This window comes from Chenopodium album, chromosome 11 (assembly GCF_948465745.1).
Source record: "Chenopodium album chromosome 11, dcCheAlbu1.1, whole genome shotgun sequence".
In the NCBI taxonomy this organism is placed as follows: Eukaryota; Viridiplantae; Streptophyta; class Magnoliopsida; order Caryophyllales; family Amaranthaceae; genus Chenopodium; species Chenopodium album.
Window position 1 is genome coordinate 53,670,823 of NC_137844.1, and position 19,313 is coordinate 53,690,135.

Here is a 19,313-nt window from a genome sequence, read left to right on the forward strand (position 1 = left end):
AGTTAATAATATAAGGGTTATTGTGTTAGTGTTTTAGGGGATACTCTGTTATTTCAGGGCTACTCAAAAAGTATAATAAGGGATTACCCTGTGTCCCTGTTAATATAATAGGGGTTACTCCATTTTTCTACCAGTGACCATACAGTGTTGCAACGCACAGAAAACGTGCCAGCATAAGTTCGACTAATTTTCTTTTTTAAAAAAACTTCCTACATTGTTTTTAATATTTTTCAAAATTATTCAATAACTACCTTATTATTAATTTAGTTGTCATCAAAAGAAAAAAAAAATACTATATCAAAATAAATTAAGTATTTGAAAAAAAAAAAATTATTATTTATTTTAATATCTTATTATGTGATATATATTCGTGCATTTTGCACAGGTACACTCTAGTTTTATTAATTTCGAAAAAATGGGTGGTTAGTTCAGTATAGGGTGCTTTAGTGGTTGTAATTGACAAAAAATCCAAAAAAATATATTATTTATGGGCTAAATAAAATGATTAATCAATAGTTGAGATGGTAATGCTTTTAATTCACATCTTGGATGTGGTGAGTTTAGTGTCGGAGCTGAGTGTGCCATGTGGCATATAAACATTTTTAGGAACGTTTTTTAATAGATAGTTTATATAGATATAGATATAGATATTTTTAAATGTCAAACCACTTGTTAGGTAAAGGCGAAAAGAGTAAGCCAAAATACAAATTAAAGTGTTGTTATAGTGGTTGTTATAACGGATGTGAGAAAGAACAAATATTGAATGTAAAATTAACAAGAAAAACAGACACAGATTTACGTGGTTCACCAATGATGCGTGGCTACGTCCACGGGCAAACAAGAGTAATAGTTTTATTGATGTTAGGGAAAACAGAATACAAATTCAGAACAGATTTGAGACCAATCACAGAATCAGATTGATTATCTCTCAGATTTCTAATGTTATCTCTCTCAGATCTCACAGATGAGAAATACGCAAAAGACTCTCATATTTTTGAATAATCACTCAACTAATCTCAACTGATTCGGCTAGGAGTAACCCTAAGGGTATTTATAATACTCTCCTAAAATAGAATCTGATTTGGGCCAAAGCCCAACTAATAACCACACGGACCAAAACCACACGACCATGTACCTTGACCCACACGACCGTATGACATGTCTTGTAGTAGCGGAACTACACGACCATGTACCATAAACCACATGGCCGTGTATATTGAAGAGTATATAATAACACTGACTACACGATTGTGTACAATGGACTACATGATCGTGTACCTACTCGGTCACCGATTCAAGGCATATTTCTTAACAATCTCCACCTTGACTTGAATCCTCTCACAATAAAACAAATGTACCAGATGCATCGAACACGACGCTAGATGTACCAGAAAACAGACGGATATAACAGAAAAACAGATAACCAGAAACAGACTCTCCTTGCTCAGATTTGCCTCCGCTAGGCACCAAATTTGCTCCGTTGAGCACCAGACCAGATTTGCCCCGTCGGGCACATATTAGCCCCTAAGGGCTACTAACAGTTTCGAATAATTTGTAATTCCAAGCAACCTTGGGACTTACTCTGCGAAACCAGATTCGAACAGAAAAAGCTTGCCAATGCTTCTCCCTAGCACAAGCAACACCTCCCTTGGACGGCTCAGATATATCCACCTCTCCAACAGATAGTGCAAAAGTTACCTTGTCTTCCCGACCTTTCCTTTGGGGAGAGTTCCCAAAGCTTACTTGCCTACTAAAAGCCAAATTAGGCTTACCCGATTTCAACGACGAAGATTGTGGTGCTTCGGATTCAGACTCAGATTGTGCGTGTAGACTGATCTTTCCCTTATGTGGACCATCACCCCCATCTAGAGTGACTCTATGCTCCACCTGTTTCTCAACACTACCATAAACAGATGATGTGACAACACCAGACTTAGATTCAGATAACGTAGACCCTTATAACACATACAATGTCTCCCGTTTAACACCTTTCAGAATTATCTTTGAACCCTTGTAGACATACAACTCTCCACCTTCACCTTTGAAACTGAACCCTTTTATGTCTAGAAGACTAAGTGAAATCAGATTCCTCTTGACCTGTGAAACATGCCTAACATTGTTCAACATACAGAATTTACCATAACGTGTCCGAATTCTGATGGACCCTATACCAACTATTTTGCAGACTTCGTTGTTGGCCATAATAACACCTCCATCAACCTGTTTGTAGTTCGTAAACCACTCCCTACGTGAACACATATGATAAGACGCCCCCGAATCTTGAACCCACACATCAGATTGATGCACACGCTCTTCAACAATCAAGACATAATCCTCTTCTGAACGGGTGTCTCCATCTGCAATATCTACAGACTCAGAATTTTCCTGTTGTCTCATCTTCTTGGGACATTTAGATTTCCAATGCCCCTTCTCCTTACAATAATTACAGAAACCACTAGGTTTAGGACCCCTAGAATATGATTTCTTGGATTCTCTCCTCGAATTCCCCTGTCCACTACCTTCACTAGGTACTAATCCAGTAGCCTGATCATCTGTACCTGTACCAGACGCCTTATGGCGCAATTCTCTAGTATGAGAGCATATCTAACCTCCTCTAGAGACATTGTCTCTTTACCAATAATACAAGTCTACACAAAATTCTCATATGACACTGGCAAAGACACTAACATAATTAAGGCAGCATCCTCATCCTCAACCTTAACATCAATATTACGCAATTCTAACAAAATCGTATTCAATTGATCTAAGTGTTATCTAAGGGATATACCTTCAGACATTCGCAGACCGAACAGACGTTGCTTCAATAGCAACTTGTTGGTTAAAGACTTCGTCATGTATAGACTCTCTAACTTCAACCATAGACCCGATGCGGTTTCCTCCTCCGCAACCTCGGTGATAACATCGTTTGCCAGACACAACATGATTGTTGAGTGTGCCTTCTCCTCCAAGACTGCCATCTCAGCGGTTACCGGATCTGATGACTTCTTATTCAACGGTGCCCATAGCCCTTGTTGCTTCAACAAAGCCCGCATCTTGATTTGCCACGGACTAAAACTATTCCTCCCAGTGAATTTGTCAATTATCGCATTCATCCCAGACATCTTTCTCACCAGAATTAAACCCTAGGCCCTAAAACTTGGCTCTGATACCACTTGTTATAACGGATGTGAGAAAGAACAAATATTGAATGTAAAATTAACAAGAAAAACAGACACAGATTTACGTGGTTCACCAACGATGCGTTGGCTACGTCCACGAGCAGGCGAGAGTAATAGTTTTATTGATCTTAGGGAAAATAGAATACAGATTAAGAACAGATTTGAGACCAATCACGGAAACAGATTGATTGTCTCTCAGATTTCTAATGTTATCTCTCTCAAATCTCATAGATGAGAAATACACAAAAGACTCTCAGATTTCTGAATAATCACTAACTGATCTCAACTGATTCGGCTAGAGTAACCCTAAGGGTATTGTTTCGGGGGTTTTTGTGTCCCTTGGGAGAGTTACAACTCGAAGACTGAATCTAACGAAACCGCTTGTACCTGCAAAACAACGGAGCTCTGGATGTTCGCAGGTCCGCCTCCGAAGGTTAAGTTAGTACGGATTCGGAGTAAAACGTGCGGAAAGTAAATATCTTCTCGGATTCCGAGATCAGGTGTTCTCTGTTTTCGAGAGCAATAAATGATGTAATGATTAAGACGTGCCCTAATAAATAGGGGAATCTCCCTATTTATAGGGTCCTAGAAAAGTGTGCCCTACTTTAGGGTTTGATGACCTAGGGATTTGGGCTGCGCCGTTTTACGGCTACCTTGGGAATTGGGCCTTGAAGACCGCCAATTCCTGAAGGGATATCTGCTTGACACGTGTCTGCCCCTGAGAGGTCCATTTGGAGGCCTTTTCAGGTGACACGTGGCAAGCTCTCATTATGCCAAGTGGCGGGGTAGAAATACCCAAATCATTTGCCCCTCACAAGGGTCACGTGGCATGCCACGTGGTGCCTGTTATAGATGTCATCCCACCATTGATTCGGCATTGTTACCGTTTACCATGGGTAAAATCTAGGGTTTCTACCCTAGACTTTCCACCCCTTTTATAAATAGGGGTTGACCTCTCCTTCGCATTTACACGTTTGCGTGAAATTTAGAGATAATCTTTTGAATCTTTGACTTTGAGAACTTTGTCTTCTTCTGTGTAAGCAGACAACCAGATCTTCCAAGCGGCTCATCGTACCTTCACTTAGTAAGGTAACCGTCTGCTCCTCTTTTTTAATCTTTGTTTCTTATCATTTTTCGAAAATGGTTTCCCAAACGCACCCGGCACGGCCTAGGTTAGTGATCAACCGGTCACTGGGGACGGCTGAATCTAGAACTAGGAGTGCCGAATGCTCATTCGAGGACTCCCCTTTGAGAACTTCTCCAAATCCGACCGTGTCTATGTCTGTGCCTGTGCAGGATACCATGGCTAGAACGAAGCAAACCAGTAGGACGTATAGGGCGGATGGTACCTGGTACCATTCAGAGAGTTCAACTGTATATTCAGAAGGCTCCATTAGGGCGCCTGCTACTGAAGTTTTTGACCATCCTCCCAGTGCTATTAGCACCCCAAGCTCCTCGATTTTGGAGGAGTCCGATTATGAACAACATATTTCCGGACCAGCTGATTCGGGGCCGGATGAAGAAATGGGGAAGGACATTGTTGGCACTAGTCAGCAGGCCCCCAACTTGGACGACACCTCAGATGATGATTCTACATCATCATCTTCTGACAGAGCCTCCATTGACTCGGAGGAGGCGCAATCAAAATTAGATTATGCCAGAGAGTCCCTGTCAGTTGACAGGGGCAAAGGATGGGCAGAGCCATCTGCTTCGCGCCGGCTAGAACGTGCTCCTTATTATTTGCATGTTCCCAAAGGCAGGCGGGAGAAGATGACGGACGACTTTGGGAAGTTCATTTCTAAACATGTCATGGGACATGGGTTTATTTTTTCTGTGCCGGACGCTGTGGACACAATCGTCTGGCTAGAGAAGGCCAGCTACGATGACCAATGCCTCGGCTGTTATAAGGCGGCCATTCAAGCTGGTATTCGCTTTCCTCTCCATCCGGCCGTGGAGTGAATTTTGGATGGATACCAACATGGTATCTAGCAACTAGCCCCCAACTTTTGGGTCAAAATCATGGGCTACGTTGCCGCATGTGAAATGCTGGAGGTGGATCCCAGCTTTGAGGCATTCGCCCAAATACATTACCTAAGCAAGGCCCCCCAATCAAGCGGAGCCAGATGGTTCACCCTTACTAGCCATAAGGGTTACATGATGACGGTGGGGAAGGAGTCCAAATGGAAGGATTGGAGGAAGAAATTTTACATAATCTCCTCCCCTGACCGCCTGCGTAACAAGAAGTACAACAGGTGGAACCGAAACCCTCCTCTTCTTGCTGGGAAGAAGGCCCTGCTGCCTGTCCCAAGACAGGTGTAGGAGCAAATATTGGACCGCGACCTGTTTACAGTGGCCGTTCGGACCAATGAAAGGACGGGGGAGAAGGAGGTCACCCCCCAAAGCTACATTCCTCGTCATGAGTGGCTATCTGACGGGACGTATTTGGCCGCTTGCGGTCTTAGTTCAGAGAGGCCGAGAGGTAGTGTGCCGTTTGGTTTTTATTACTTCATTTGAACTTGATTTTACTTGCTTGTTTCTAACTCTTGTTCTCTTGGTGCAGATATTGCCATGGAAAAACTCTCGGCCACCAAGAAGCCGGCTGCACACTCTGCACCTTATTACCGTTCGGCCATCTTGGGCAAACGGACCAACGAGGAGCAGCCGTCAGGCGGGGCTCCCCAAGGTTAGGAACTTTCCTACTAGACTTTGAGTTGAGATTAATTGATGCCGCAACTGGCGTATTCTATGCAGGGCGGATCGTCCAAAACCTCTCCCTCCAAACAGCCGAACCTGAAGCTTCAAAAGAAGTCGGGAGGTGATGTGGGCGTTTCTGACAAGTCCAGAAAACACATTGCCTATAAGCCTAAGAAGGCTCATGACGACCCCACCGCCCACAGGACACCCCTAAAGCCGGATGCCTAAAGGGTATCAAAGAGTGGCAAGCCACTCGAAACTGCTGTCGGCTCAGCAGAAGGCGGAAACAAGGCCGCCAGGGAGGAGGAGGCGGATGGTATAGCCACCATATCCTTTTACTCCAGGTTGCTGGATAGAGTAAACAGGCGCTTAGTACCTCAAAGGGTACCAGACCTTTTGTCCAACTTATTTACAAAGTGTTTGATTGTGCAGAGACCAGGAGAGGTCGTCTGTCCTTCACATGGCCAAGCAAATGCTGAGGGCGCTTGATCCGGAGGAAAAGGCGTCCGTAAGAGGAGTCGGCACCCTTAACCTCGACGCCATCTTGGCGCTTCTTTGTGAGGTGAGATACTTGTGATATTTCATCTTAAGTGATGCATATGGTCGCTTGACACTGACCATTCTCAATGTTGGCCGAATGTAGGCTATGCTACGTGTAAATGGGCTTAAAAAGCCAATTAACGACAAGTCCAAAGAGGTAACGACTGTTAAACCTCGGGCCGCCTCCTCATTAGACACTGCTCAATTTGAGATTGCCTAAAATGAACTACTGACACTTGATATGATGTATTCCCAGACGACTGCAAATCTGCAAGTCAAGCAGGACTTGGATGCGGCGAGGGGGCGGATAACCGAGCTCCAAAATGAGGTCAAGGCCCTCAAGGCTAAGATGGAGCCCCTCGAGGAGGCGGACAAGAAGACGGGCCGCCTGCAGGGGCAGGTTGATAAACTTAAGGGTCGGCTACAGAACCAAGAAACCCAGCTCAGGACTAAATACAAGTCCTTAGCTGAGGAAGAGAAAAAGGCCCTAGTCAAACAAATGATGGACGACTATAACTCCATCATGCGGATGGCTTGGGAATCATTGCAGCCAGACTCTGACTACCAAACTTGGAAGAATAAGTTTGATGTAGCCAATGATGAGCTCAACGCTCGGCTCATGAAGCAGGCGGAGGAGGAGGCGGCCAGGGGTACTAATGCATCTGACTCCTTGGACGAGTCGTCCTCGGGGGATGATGATGATGATTAGGAGGAGGATAGAAACGACGATGAACAGCTGCAAGGGGGCAACAAGGATGATGCGGCTATTAATGTTGAAAACCTCTCCTGATTCTCTTAAGCTTTTAGGGATCTTTCTACGGTCGAATGGCCAAGTGTTTTCATTTCCAGTCTGTGTGCCAAGTATTTGTGTATCTTTACCGACCAGGGGGTCGGGTAAATCAACATTTTCTCCTGGTTATGCCGACTAACTCTTTCAGTCGTACGAAGGGACGGCTGTTTTATTTTAACGAAGCATCCGGTCAATCTGACCGGTTTTAATCATATTGATGCCTTGCCTTAAAATTTTTTTAAGCTTTCAATTTATTATTTGTTGTGCATAGATTTTAAGCTAAGTGTTTAACTTTACTGTATACTATGCGATTGTTTGTGCTACCGGATGTCTTTGCCCCTTGCCGGATGTTCGCTTGGTTTCGAAAGGTGGGTTGATTGATTTAGAAATTGTTGATACTTAAAAGAGTATGATCGGTTTCTAAGTGAATCAATCACTATGGTGATTCCCCAAACCAAGCGGATAGTTGGCCATCATGAGCAGAGGGGTATGCACTTGAAATATCCGGCCCTAGGCCTCAATGAATTACTAAGTCTTTGGACTTAATCTTTTAATCGAGATATGGGATCTGGCCACCTTCCTTGCCTAAAGGCAATAACAGGCGGTTCCGCATAATAATTTAAGCCTCTAAAATGAAACGTTAGTCGCTTTCCGCATGTTTTAAATCAGTTGGGAAACTTAGATTTTTTAGGTTTCAAATTAGATTAAGTCAAACAGTTGTGAGCGTTATCTTAATCCAGATAGTTGGTAGGGCCGTTTGTTTTTGATTTATAGAGCAATATACCACCTGTAGGGAATATTTCAAGCATTACGATAACCCCAAACTTGAACCCCACTGTGATCATACACTAAAGTACGGTGGCGTTCCAAAGGGAAAGACAAAGAGCAAAAAGAGTCGCCTACAAGTTTTAGGAACTTGTAAACCCAAAAGACAATCCAAAAGGACCATCAACTACTCCATAAGGTCTTGAACCAAACAGGGTCCGGGGATGAGGGTACGAATCCAATCTACAAAAGAAAGGACCCGCCCTATAAAATAGGCCTCTACTTTGTTCTGCTCGTATTCATGTGCGCTTTTCGAATAACATACAAACATTATATTAAACCTACCCTGTTTATCTATGTTGGTTGAATATTAATGCACAAATAATACTATTATTGGCGATCACTTGAGTTAAAATCACATTAGCCTAAACCAAATTAATAATTATCTTATTAAGCGTGATTTCAAGTACAAATTCCCTTTAACAATCATAAAAGGTGTGATCGAGCAATAACAATAAATATATCAAGCAACATAATAATAAGCAATAAATAATAATGATAGCATGATAATAACATGATAAGGCATAATAAAGCCTAATAATAATAGCAAGATCCTAGGCATGATACTAACAAGGTTAATAACATCTCCTAGCATGTCACTAAGCAATAAAGATCAAAGCTTTGAACCTAACATGGTACTAACATGATATTAGAAAGGATAAAGGCACCCTAAACATGATTCTAGAAAGCATAAAATAACATCCTAACATGATACTAGAAAGCATTATAAGCATCCTAACATGATACTAGAAATTAACAATAATAAGCATGCAATCTACATTGAAAGAGAGTAATAAGATTACATACTTTGAAGCCTCGTACCTCTTTCTAATAACAAAATACACAAGTTAGTAAACTTCAATGAAAATAATAAAGAATTATTAAAGAATTAAATTGAAATCAAGTTAAATAAAGTTTTGACTAGTTTTGGACCAAACCCTTAGAAATTATCAACCTTGCACGTCTAGGGCGAAGGCAACTTCGAACTTGGCTAAGAGACTTTAAGTCTTGTGAATGCGGAATATTGTATTTGTAAAAAGGTTGGTTTAGAAAGAGAGAAAGAATAAGAATTAAGCTATATTGCTTAGAGAGAGAATAGAGAGAATTAATGAAAGTTGATGAGAATTGATGAGAGTTGATAAAAGTTGATGAAAGTTGATTGTTGATGAGTTGATGAGAGATCATGAATAAAAACGGAGGTTTGAGACCCTATTTATAAGGAAAAAGTCCGAAAAATCATAGAATTTGATAAGGAATAAAACTCCACGCTGTCGCTAATCAAACCGACCTTGTCGCCAGGCGACAGAGTCTGTCGCGAGGCGACAAGCCTGTCGTTTGGCGACAGAGACAGTTTTTGCGGATTTTGTTTTTATCATATCTTTTGATCTAGAAGTCCAAATAAGTCATATAATATGTCGTTGGAAAGATCTTGAAGTCTACTTTCTAATGCAATTAGAATCAGATTAAAATATTTTTTAGATTAAAAGATATGTCCGAAATAGTGAAAGGGTGTCAGTTTTGGATAGAGTTTCGTATATCTTTAATATCTTTTTCGTTATAGCTCGGATTTAATATTATAATATATCATTGGAAAGATAATTTCAAGATCTATCCAACCATATAAAATTTGGATAAAAAATATGAGGCACGAAAATAATATCTGACTATCTTTGAACATCTTTAAATCCGAGTAGAATTAGGAAAGTTTTAAAAAAGGAAAGTTTATATTCAAATCAAATTCCTTGATCTTATCTTTTCAAAAAAGGATAATTAAGATATTTTAGAAACTTGTAGAAGATTCTAATCAATCCTAATCAGTTTAGGAATAGGATTAAACCTTTGGACCCTCCTCATGATCATTGGGTCGTAGGTAAAATCCGGTTTGGGCCCAGTTTAGTATTTTGGCCATAACTTCCTCATTATTCATCGGAATTGGGCTTATAATATATCGTTGGAAAGGTATTTTCAAGCCCCATCCAACTACATCATTATTGGACCCTTATCATGGACCAAAATAAACTGAAATGGACGTTTTCATAAAATAGAGTGGGTTTTCGAAAACAGAAAGAAGGATTTTAATAAAAACTAACCGCAACACTTGACTTTTCACACTTTCACCTTATTCGATTATGGTTCGACGCGAAAGGTATTCATCACTGGGTTTGGTTTTGGGGAGACACAATTTGGTGTCTACACCACCCGAATGGGAGATGCTCTCTTCGAAGAATTCGCCCGAATGGACGTCGCCGGTTGTCGTACTCATGTTGGAGCAGACGACTTTTATTTATAAAACATATCCGGCCTTCGCCTCTTTAAGAAGAATAGATAGACGCTAAGTTTTTGACACTTAGCTTATAAATGGTTAGTAGATTCAGGCCGTCTGCACATTGTGCAGGCGGTGCCTTTAAACATAAATATTCAGGCCGACTGTTTATGGTGCAAGCGGTCCTTATTAATGCATTTTTCAAATTGCTAAGTGAGTTCGGGCCGTCTGCACATTGTGCAGGCGGTTCTCACGAATAACATACCAGTCGTCTGCACAATGTGCAGGCGGTTCTCTAAAATGTGGTAGAAAGGTTAAGTTCAGGCCGTCTGCACTGTGTGCAGGTGATACCCTTAAATGCAATAAAAAATATTGAGCTCGGTCCGTCTGCACATTGTGCAGCCGGTGCCCTTGAATGCAAAAATAAACAAACCTAATTTGGGAAAGAAGGCAGATTTCTCATTAATGAGTTTGAATAAAAAATTTACAAAGTTTCAGAAGTAGTACTTTTTCAAGTTATCTACATTCCAGGTTCTGGGTAGCTGCCTTCCGTCTGGTGTTTCCAAACAGTAGGTGCCGCTTCTTACTTCTTCATAGTTTTGGTAGGGACCTTCCCAATTTGGGTTAGCTTTCCCTGCTCATTCGCCCTATCGACTGCTTCCATTTTCCGTAACACAAAGTCTCCAACCTTTAGAGGCCGCTTGTGCACTCTCTTATTGTAAGCTCTAGTCATTCTCAGACGGTAGATCTCATGGCGCAAGGCGGCATTGCCCATGCGCTCTGGAAGCGAGTCCAATGCTAGTCGCATGGCCTCCCAATTTTCCTCTTCTTCATGTAGCATGATTCGAAGAGTCGACTCATAGTGTTCAATGGGCAAGACGGCCTCTGCACCGTACACCATGAGAAATGGGGTCTCTCCAGTTGCCCCTTTCGCTATTGTTCTGATGGCCCATAGGATGTGTGTTAGTTCATCCGCCCATAGGCCGCAAGCTCTTTCAATCTTCTTTTTTATGCCATCTGAGATTAATTTGTTGAAGGCTTCAACTTGGTCGTTTGCTTGGGGTCGGCCGACTGATGCAAAACAATGTGAGATCCCTTGATCTCCCAACCAAGTCTTGAGGTGAGGCGTCTCAAACTGAGGACCGTTGTCAAAAACCATATACATAGGCACCCCGAACCGAGTGATGATATTCTTCCAGATGAAGGAGATGACGTCCTTAGTCTTGATGTTTTTGACCACCTCTGCCTCTACCCACTTGGTGAAATAATCCACGGCAACAAAGATATATCGTCGTCCGCCTGATGCAGGAGTATATGGCTCCAGGATGTCCATGCCCCACTTGGCGAATGGAACTGGGCTATGAATAGCCGTCAGATCTGTGGCCGGACGGTGTATAAGCTTGCCGAATTTTTGGCATTTATCACATTTATTCACCAATGTCATGGCGTATTTCTCAAGGGTGGGCCAGAAGTAGCCTTGTCGTCTGGCCCTTTCTGCTAGAGACCTGCCGCCTATATGTGAGGCACAAAAGCCCGCATGCAAATCTTTCAGAATTTCCTGCCCCTTTTCGGGGGTGATGCATTTCAAGAGGGGTTGTAGGAACCCTTTCTTAAAAAGTTCTTAAAAAGGTTCTTATGAAACCATCTTTTAGGTACTCTCCCCACAGACGGCGCCAAATGTTTTTGGGGTTTTTGTGTCCGTTGGGAGAGTTACAACTCGAAGACTAGATCCAACGAAGCCGCCTGTACCTGCAAAACAACGGAGCTCTGGATGTTCGGTGGTCCGCCTCCGAAGGTTAAGTTAGTACGGATTCGGAGTAAAACGTGCGGAAAGTAAATATCTTCTCGGATTCCGAGATCATGTGTTCTCTGTTTTCGAGAGCAATAAATGATGTAATGATTAAGACGTGCCCCAATAATTGGGGGAATCTCCCTATTTATAGGGTCCTAGAAAAGTGTGCCCTACCCTAGGGTTTGATGACCTACTAAAACAGAATCTGATTTGGGCAAAAACCCAACTAATAACCGCACGGACCAAGCTAGCGGAACTACACGACCGTGTATATTAAAGAGTACATAATAACACTGACTACACGATCGTGTACTGTTAAATTTCAAAACAATATGAAATGGGCCTGGGCAATCCGAATAAGGAGGAGGAGGAGAGTTTGGTCCACAAACTAGGCTTAGGAGCTTCCATACCAAAACCAATTGACAATAGTAGGAGTTACTCCTCTACCTTATAAAGTGGAACCACCTCTCCTCTTTCTCCAATATAGGATACTCACAAGTGGGATACAATGAGTTTCAACATGTACCTACTCGGTCACCAATTCAAGGCATATTTCTCCACAGTGGTATATATTAATAATCCATAACAAGAGAATAGTTGGTGAAATACGTCAAAAAACCATGCATGACGCTAAGGTCGCTAACACATACATCTAATAATCCAAATGCAGCATGATTTGATTTAAGCGGCTAGTCAATCACTAATAATACCATTTTATCCCAATAATTAGACTTATCAAATCATTAACATTTCCAACCTGCAACCGACCATAAACTAAACTCAAATTATACAATTAAAGTGTACACATGCAACGGTCCAAACTTTACATTACAGCATCAACATATATATATATATATATATATGTTAAGTACAACAAAAAGTTAGAGATAAAGCTCTTCAATTTCTAAAATAAGAGAGAAAATTCAAAAAAGATAAAATGAAGGAAGAAATTGAAAGATTATCATTACCATCTTTATCAAAAGCATCTCCAATGATATGGGATTGTGGAAGTCCTCTTTATGATTCATATGAATTAGCTTTTTTTCCTCATATCATTGAAAGAAATATGATGGTTTTACCATCATCATCAAGATCATCGTCGTCGTCGACAGGGGCGGATCTAGGGGGGGTTCAAGGGGGTTCATTGAACCCACAGATTTTTTGGAAAAAAATTATAAGTTTTAATTTTTTTTTTTTTAAAAAAAAAAAAAAAAAAGGTTTAAAAGAAATTTATGTGAGAACAATTATCACACGGGTAAGGTTGGAGCATTGGTAATTCTCTGGAGAATAGAGCAGCACGCCCCTTTAATACCTTAGGTCTTGGGTTCGACTCCTATTGCCCTCTTTTTTTGTACTTTTATTTTTTTATTTTATTTTTTAAAAAAAAACTCCTTACATTCAAATTTCAATAAGTCATATTTCAGAAATCAAACATCAGACATTTTTCCCCAAATTCCCAAACACCAAAACCCTAACTTTAAAAAACTCCTTACATAAAGATCCGCCCCTGCCGCCGCGGCACGCCGGCACCGCACACTGAGACACCGACTGGGCGACCGGCAACCACCTCACGGAGACACAGACGAGTGGACTGTGGACGAGGGAGTGAGGGACGACTCACGACTGTTTTGTCTTTGTGACTTTGTGAATTGTGAGTCCTCTACTCCTCTTAATCTCTTATTTCTCTATTCCTATTAAATGTTAATCTTGGTTTGCTTGTTTTTTTTTTTTAAATTGGTTTATGGTTTTGATATATTGTTGAATTCTTGAATTGTTGAGACTTGAGAAATTGAATTGTAGAAAGTTAGAAGTTAGAAACTTAAAATTATAAATTTTTACTTGTTCTGTTAATTGAAATTTGATAATTAGAAGAAGTTTATATTGTCAAATTTGTGTTTATTGGGGACTTGTGATTTTAATTGATAATTAATTGTGTATTTTGTGTATTATTGTAGATTGTAGAGCTTTTGTTACCATGAGTTTAGAGTCTTTTTGGAAACGTGCCGGGAAGTCACAAAAGTCCTCTACTTGTTCTTCACCTAGTTCAAGGAATCCTCCAATAGAAGAAGATGTTGTAACTCCTATTGATGATGCGGATATTGAGTCTCCTAATGATGATGTGAATGTCGTGTCTCCTAATAATGATGTTGAGTCTGATGATACTCGCATTTATGATGTTCATCTTCTTCCACATGATCCTGGAAAAAGAATTCCAATTTTGGAATATCCTGCTACTGACAGAGATGCTGTGAGAAGAGGTTATATTACAATGAAACGTTGTGATCCACGCACTCATAATTTCCCTCGAAGACAAATAGGAGGTATGCGTCGATTTAATGTTGCTTGGTTTGATAAATATGATTGGCTTGAATATAGTGTGGAGAAAGATGCGGCTTTTTGTTTTGTGTGCTACTTGTTCAAAGATAAAGTTGATTCTATGGCTGCTAATGATTGCTTTATTAAAGGGGGGTTTAGAGGATGGAATAAGATTGGTAGATTTAATCTTCATGTGGGAGGTCTTGGTAGTTTGCATAATCAATCTTATGAAAAATACAATTTTTTCATTAACCCAAAAACATCAGTTGCTGAATCTTTTTCCACTTACACCACAGAAGCTAAACTTCAATACAAATCTCGATTGACTTATTCATTAAAATGTATTAAGTTTCTTCTAAGTCAAGGCTTAGCTTGTCGTGGGCATGATGAAAGTGAAGACTCTTGGAATAGGGGTAATTTTCTTGCACTCTTAACATGGCTTTCAGAGAATAATAGTGATGTTGCAAAGGTTTTCTAAGTAATGCCCCGGGAAATAATCAAATGACTTCTCCTTTAATTCAAAAGGACCTCATTAATTGTTGTGCCAAAGAAACCACTAGACTTCTCATTGATGATATTGGGGATGACTACTTTGGAATACTAGCAGATGAATCTAGTGATGTATCTCAAAAGGAACAAATGGCCCTTTGTTTGCGTTATGTGAATAATAAAGGGAAGATAACTGAGAGGTTTCTTGGAATTGTACATGTTAAGGATACCACTGCTTTGTCACTAAAGAGTGCAATTGAGTCTTTGCTTATGGAGTATTCATTGAGTTTGTCTAGAGTTCGTGGACAAGGTTACGATGGTGCTAGTAATATGAGGGGTGAGATAAACGGTTTGAAGACTTTGATCATGAATGAAACAAAACAAGCTTATTATATTCATTGTTTTGCTCACCAACTTCAATTAACCCTTGTTGTTGTTGCTAAGGATAATGATGATTGTATTTGGTTGTTTGATCAACTTGCTATTTTATTGAATATTATTGGTGTTTCTTGTAAGAGAAGGGAAATGATAAGAGAAATACAATCTCAACATGTTTTAGAAGCATTAGATCTAGGGGAAATTGAAAGTGGGCAAGGTTTAAACCAAGAACTTGGTTTAGGTAGGCCTGGTGATACTAGGTGGGGGTCACATTACAAAACTGTTTCAAATGTTACCTCATTATATGCTACTATTGTCAAAGTTCTTGAGAAGGTTGGATCAAATAAGCTTTATAAGGATGATCGTGTAAAGGCTATCACTGTTATGTCTACATTTGAATCCTTTGAGTTTGTTTTCATGATACATTTGATGTCTGAAATATTTGGGCAAACTGATAAATTGTGTCAAGCTTTGCAAAGAGGAGACCAAGATATTGTTAATGCCATGTCATTTGTTACGTTGACTAAGGAACAATTGCAACAAATGAGGGACCATGGGTGGGAAGAATTTTTGCATCTTGTGCTTTCTTTTTGTGCTAAACATAATGTGGAAGCTCCTAATATGGATGATATGTATGTTCCTCGTGGAAGATCAAAACGCTTCTTTGCCAAAGTGACAAATCTTCATCGTTTTCGGGTAGAAATGTATTTAAGTGTCATTGATTTACAACTCCAAGAGCTCAATAATAGATTTGATGAGAAAAATATGGAGTTGCTTATTTGTATGTCATGCTTAAATCCGGTAAATTCATTTGCGGCATTTGATAAGCAAAAGTTGATGAGACTTGCCGAGTTATATCCCGAAGAGTTTCCAACTAATGACATGACAATGACTGCTCTTCGTCATGAACTTGGTTTCTATATTAATGACATGCGTACAGATGCAAGGTTTGGAGACTTGAAGGGTATTAATGAGCTTTCTATGATGCTTGTTGAAACAAATAAGCATACTTCTTACAAATTAGTTTACTTGTTGATAAGACTAGCATTGATCCTTCCGGTGGCGACTGCAAGCGTGGAACGAGTGTTTTCATCAATGACTTATGTAAAAAATAAGTTGCGGAATAGTATGGGTGATCAACTATTGAATGATAGTTTAGTTACTTATCTTGAGAGAGACTTATTTGCAAGAGTTAGTGATGATGATGTATTAGCACGCTTTCAAAGTATGAAAACTCGAAGAATGCTTTTGTAGTGTTTTTTTTTTTTTAATTTTTTTTTAGTGTGTAATCCATCCATTTGTAATAAAAATTTGAATTTATGTATTGAATTTTTAATCAATATATGATCATCATTTTTTTTTAAGATTTCGAACCCACAGTTCGGAATTCCTGGATACGCCACTGGTCGTCGACATGTTCGTCATTATGGTCATCATCAACACGTAGTATGTTAAGATTCCAAGGGTCTAGTGGCTTTGAATGTTTGAAGAGGAAGGTGGAGTGGGAAGAAGAAGAATTGACGAGTAAGAAGGCTAATAAGAAGATTAAGGTTAGTGGGTGTTTTCGTCTTAATTGTAAATTTTGGAAGAAGTAATAATATAATCTAAGTTATGAGTTTGAATTAAAGTTTGGCCAAATTGCTCAATTTTACGAAGGAGGGAAGGAAGGATTTGTATTTGCAAGTGAAAAAGCAAGAACTTGTAGATAGCTAGATATGCGTTGATGTATCTTCCACTATTTATGGATCTACTTCAAATTACATTATTACATGATTTATATTATTATATGGTCCTTTTTATGTTGCTTTTACCCTTTTGATTGATACGTATATGAGCAATTGATTGAGTTTTATAGTTTAACTAAAGTTTTTTACTAAGTAGTGTATGAGTTAAGTTGAATGAATAAATATTTTTATATGATGATGAAGATTATAGGTTGATGTTAATATGTAGGAAAATTTGTCAGAAAAAACCATTTAAAGCTCTCTTTTTGCTGGAAATATTGTGAAATAAAGAGAATAAGAGAAGAATTGAGGAGAGAATAAATCTGTGTATTTCATTCCATATGATAAGGTATATATATATACATACAATATATTTAGGGCTTGATTGGATAAGAATATAAACCCTATCTAGATTCTTCCGGAATGATACAAAGGAGGATAATGGTCATCCACACGATATTTCATAACACTCCCCCTTGGATGTCCATTATCGAAGACTGTGCCTCGTTAAAACCTTATTAGGAAAAACCCTGTGGGAAAAAAAACCTAATGAAGGAAAAAGAGTACAACATTCTTCGTAATACGCTCAAAATGCTGCCTCGTTAAAAACCTTACCAGGAAAACCCAATATGGGACGAAAACCATGGTTAAGGGAAAAAGAGTGCAGCGCGTAATTTCTCCCCCTGATGAATACATAACTTGAGGTCTTCTAATGCAATGAATCCAATGTAGTTGAGAGTCTTCTCACATGATGCAGAATGGTATCATTCCTTGATTTTCGATCCTCCCAAATCTTTAAATCTTTACGCGAACAAGTGAGTCTTCATATCACCAAACCTATAACAATAATACATGTGTTTGTCCAAATTTCATTCGAAATCTCTGTTTAAAGTTGCCTTAACCATTATACTTATGCCTTCTTCTGGAGGCCGTGAATTGATGATCATTATTATTTGATTAAACATTCCTTAATAATAATATGGAAACACATGATATTATTAATATTGATTTTTTCAATTTTGTATAATATAACACATGTAATTATATACATTGACCATGGTTCTTCTGGACCATGATAAAACAGTCTCACTCATAAAGTATCTTGTTGATTCTTTAGAATATTAATAATTGACACGATAGTTCTCTTTCATATACAAATAGTAATTCTCATTACTAATAACACTTTTATGCTCAAACTTCAGGTTGAGATGTCAATGATTCAGTCACATAGACTAAAAGTTTAATAATAATTACAATATTCAAAATATAAATTTTGTAGGGCTGGATATATAAATGCGTCGTTTATAAGTTCTTTGGGAACTCTTCTTCTTACATGATTCATAACATGCAATTAAATCAGCGTCATCAATAATTTCATCACAATTATAAGCCCATTGGAATATAAATCTCTCTTTCTCATTTTTCTTTCAATAAATATGTCTTACTATACTTTGAATGAACATTGACATACATCACAATTATTGTATAGAAAGTAATGCATACAATATGAGATATAGAAAATATGATAACATATTAAACAAATAATGCAATAAGTAACGCATCTAACAACTTCGAACATATGCAATGAATAATCCAGTAGCCTATTACTAACACATGCATATGAACATACATAGGACTCGAAAATAATGCAAGACACTGTACAGTGTGGATTTTAAAATCCATATTTCATTAGACTTCTGGTCCATGATAAACTTTAATTATTATCATTATGTCGACATTAAAATGGACATATATTTCAGATCCCTTATTCACTAGTCCATTATATCATGCATATGCATAATTTATCGGTTCCATCATATACCGGTATCATCATACAATTCCTTAAGATACAACAACTTTTATTTGCATGCTATTTTGACAATGATATCTGAATACATTTTTCATTGGTACCATCATAATTTTTCTTACATCATAGGCCATCTATTATAATAATTCAGATATCTATAGCACTTTTAGGGTATTTCATTCACTATGATATTTATATACTATTACACTATTAGTGTTAACTGCACTATCTTGCCAAATATCATATCTATTAAACATATCTTTATTTTGGAACCGATCATATACAACATACACTTCAGGTGTAGTGATTCAAGTACAATTGGCAAGATTTTATCTCAATGTATACACATAATTAATATGACCAAAATGTATCTTCAACGCTATGCAACATGAGTCATAAATGAATACAAATCAAATCATAAATGTGCAACATATCTTGATAGCATGACGAAAGTTGGCTAGAAAACATTTCAAATTACCATTATTTATATAGGGATCATCAATTTAATTAATTTTT

The 19,313-nt window shown here is 38.9% G+C and overlaps 2 protein-coding genes across 2 annotated transcripts; both read left to right on the forward strand.

Annotated features, from left to right (window-relative positions):
• The first annotated feature begins 14,058 nt into the window (after window positions 1-14,058).
• Window positions 14,059-14,877, forward strand: LOC145566856 (uncharacterized). Its single transcript, XM_081626139.1, has one exon. The coding sequence runs from the start codon at window positions 14,059-14,061 to the stop codon at window positions 14,875-14,877; it is 819 nt and encodes a 272-aa protein (XP_081482265.1).
• A 23-nt stretch (window positions 14,878-14,900) lies between these two features.
• On the forward strand, window positions 14,901-16,520 carry LOC145566857 (uncharacterized). The gene has a single exon (XM_081626140.1). It carries the CDS (start codon window positions 14,901-14,903, stop codon window positions 16,518-16,520), a length of 1,620 nt encoding a protein of 539 aa, XP_081482266.1.
• The last annotated feature ends 2,793 nt before the right edge of the window (window positions 16,521-19,313 follow it).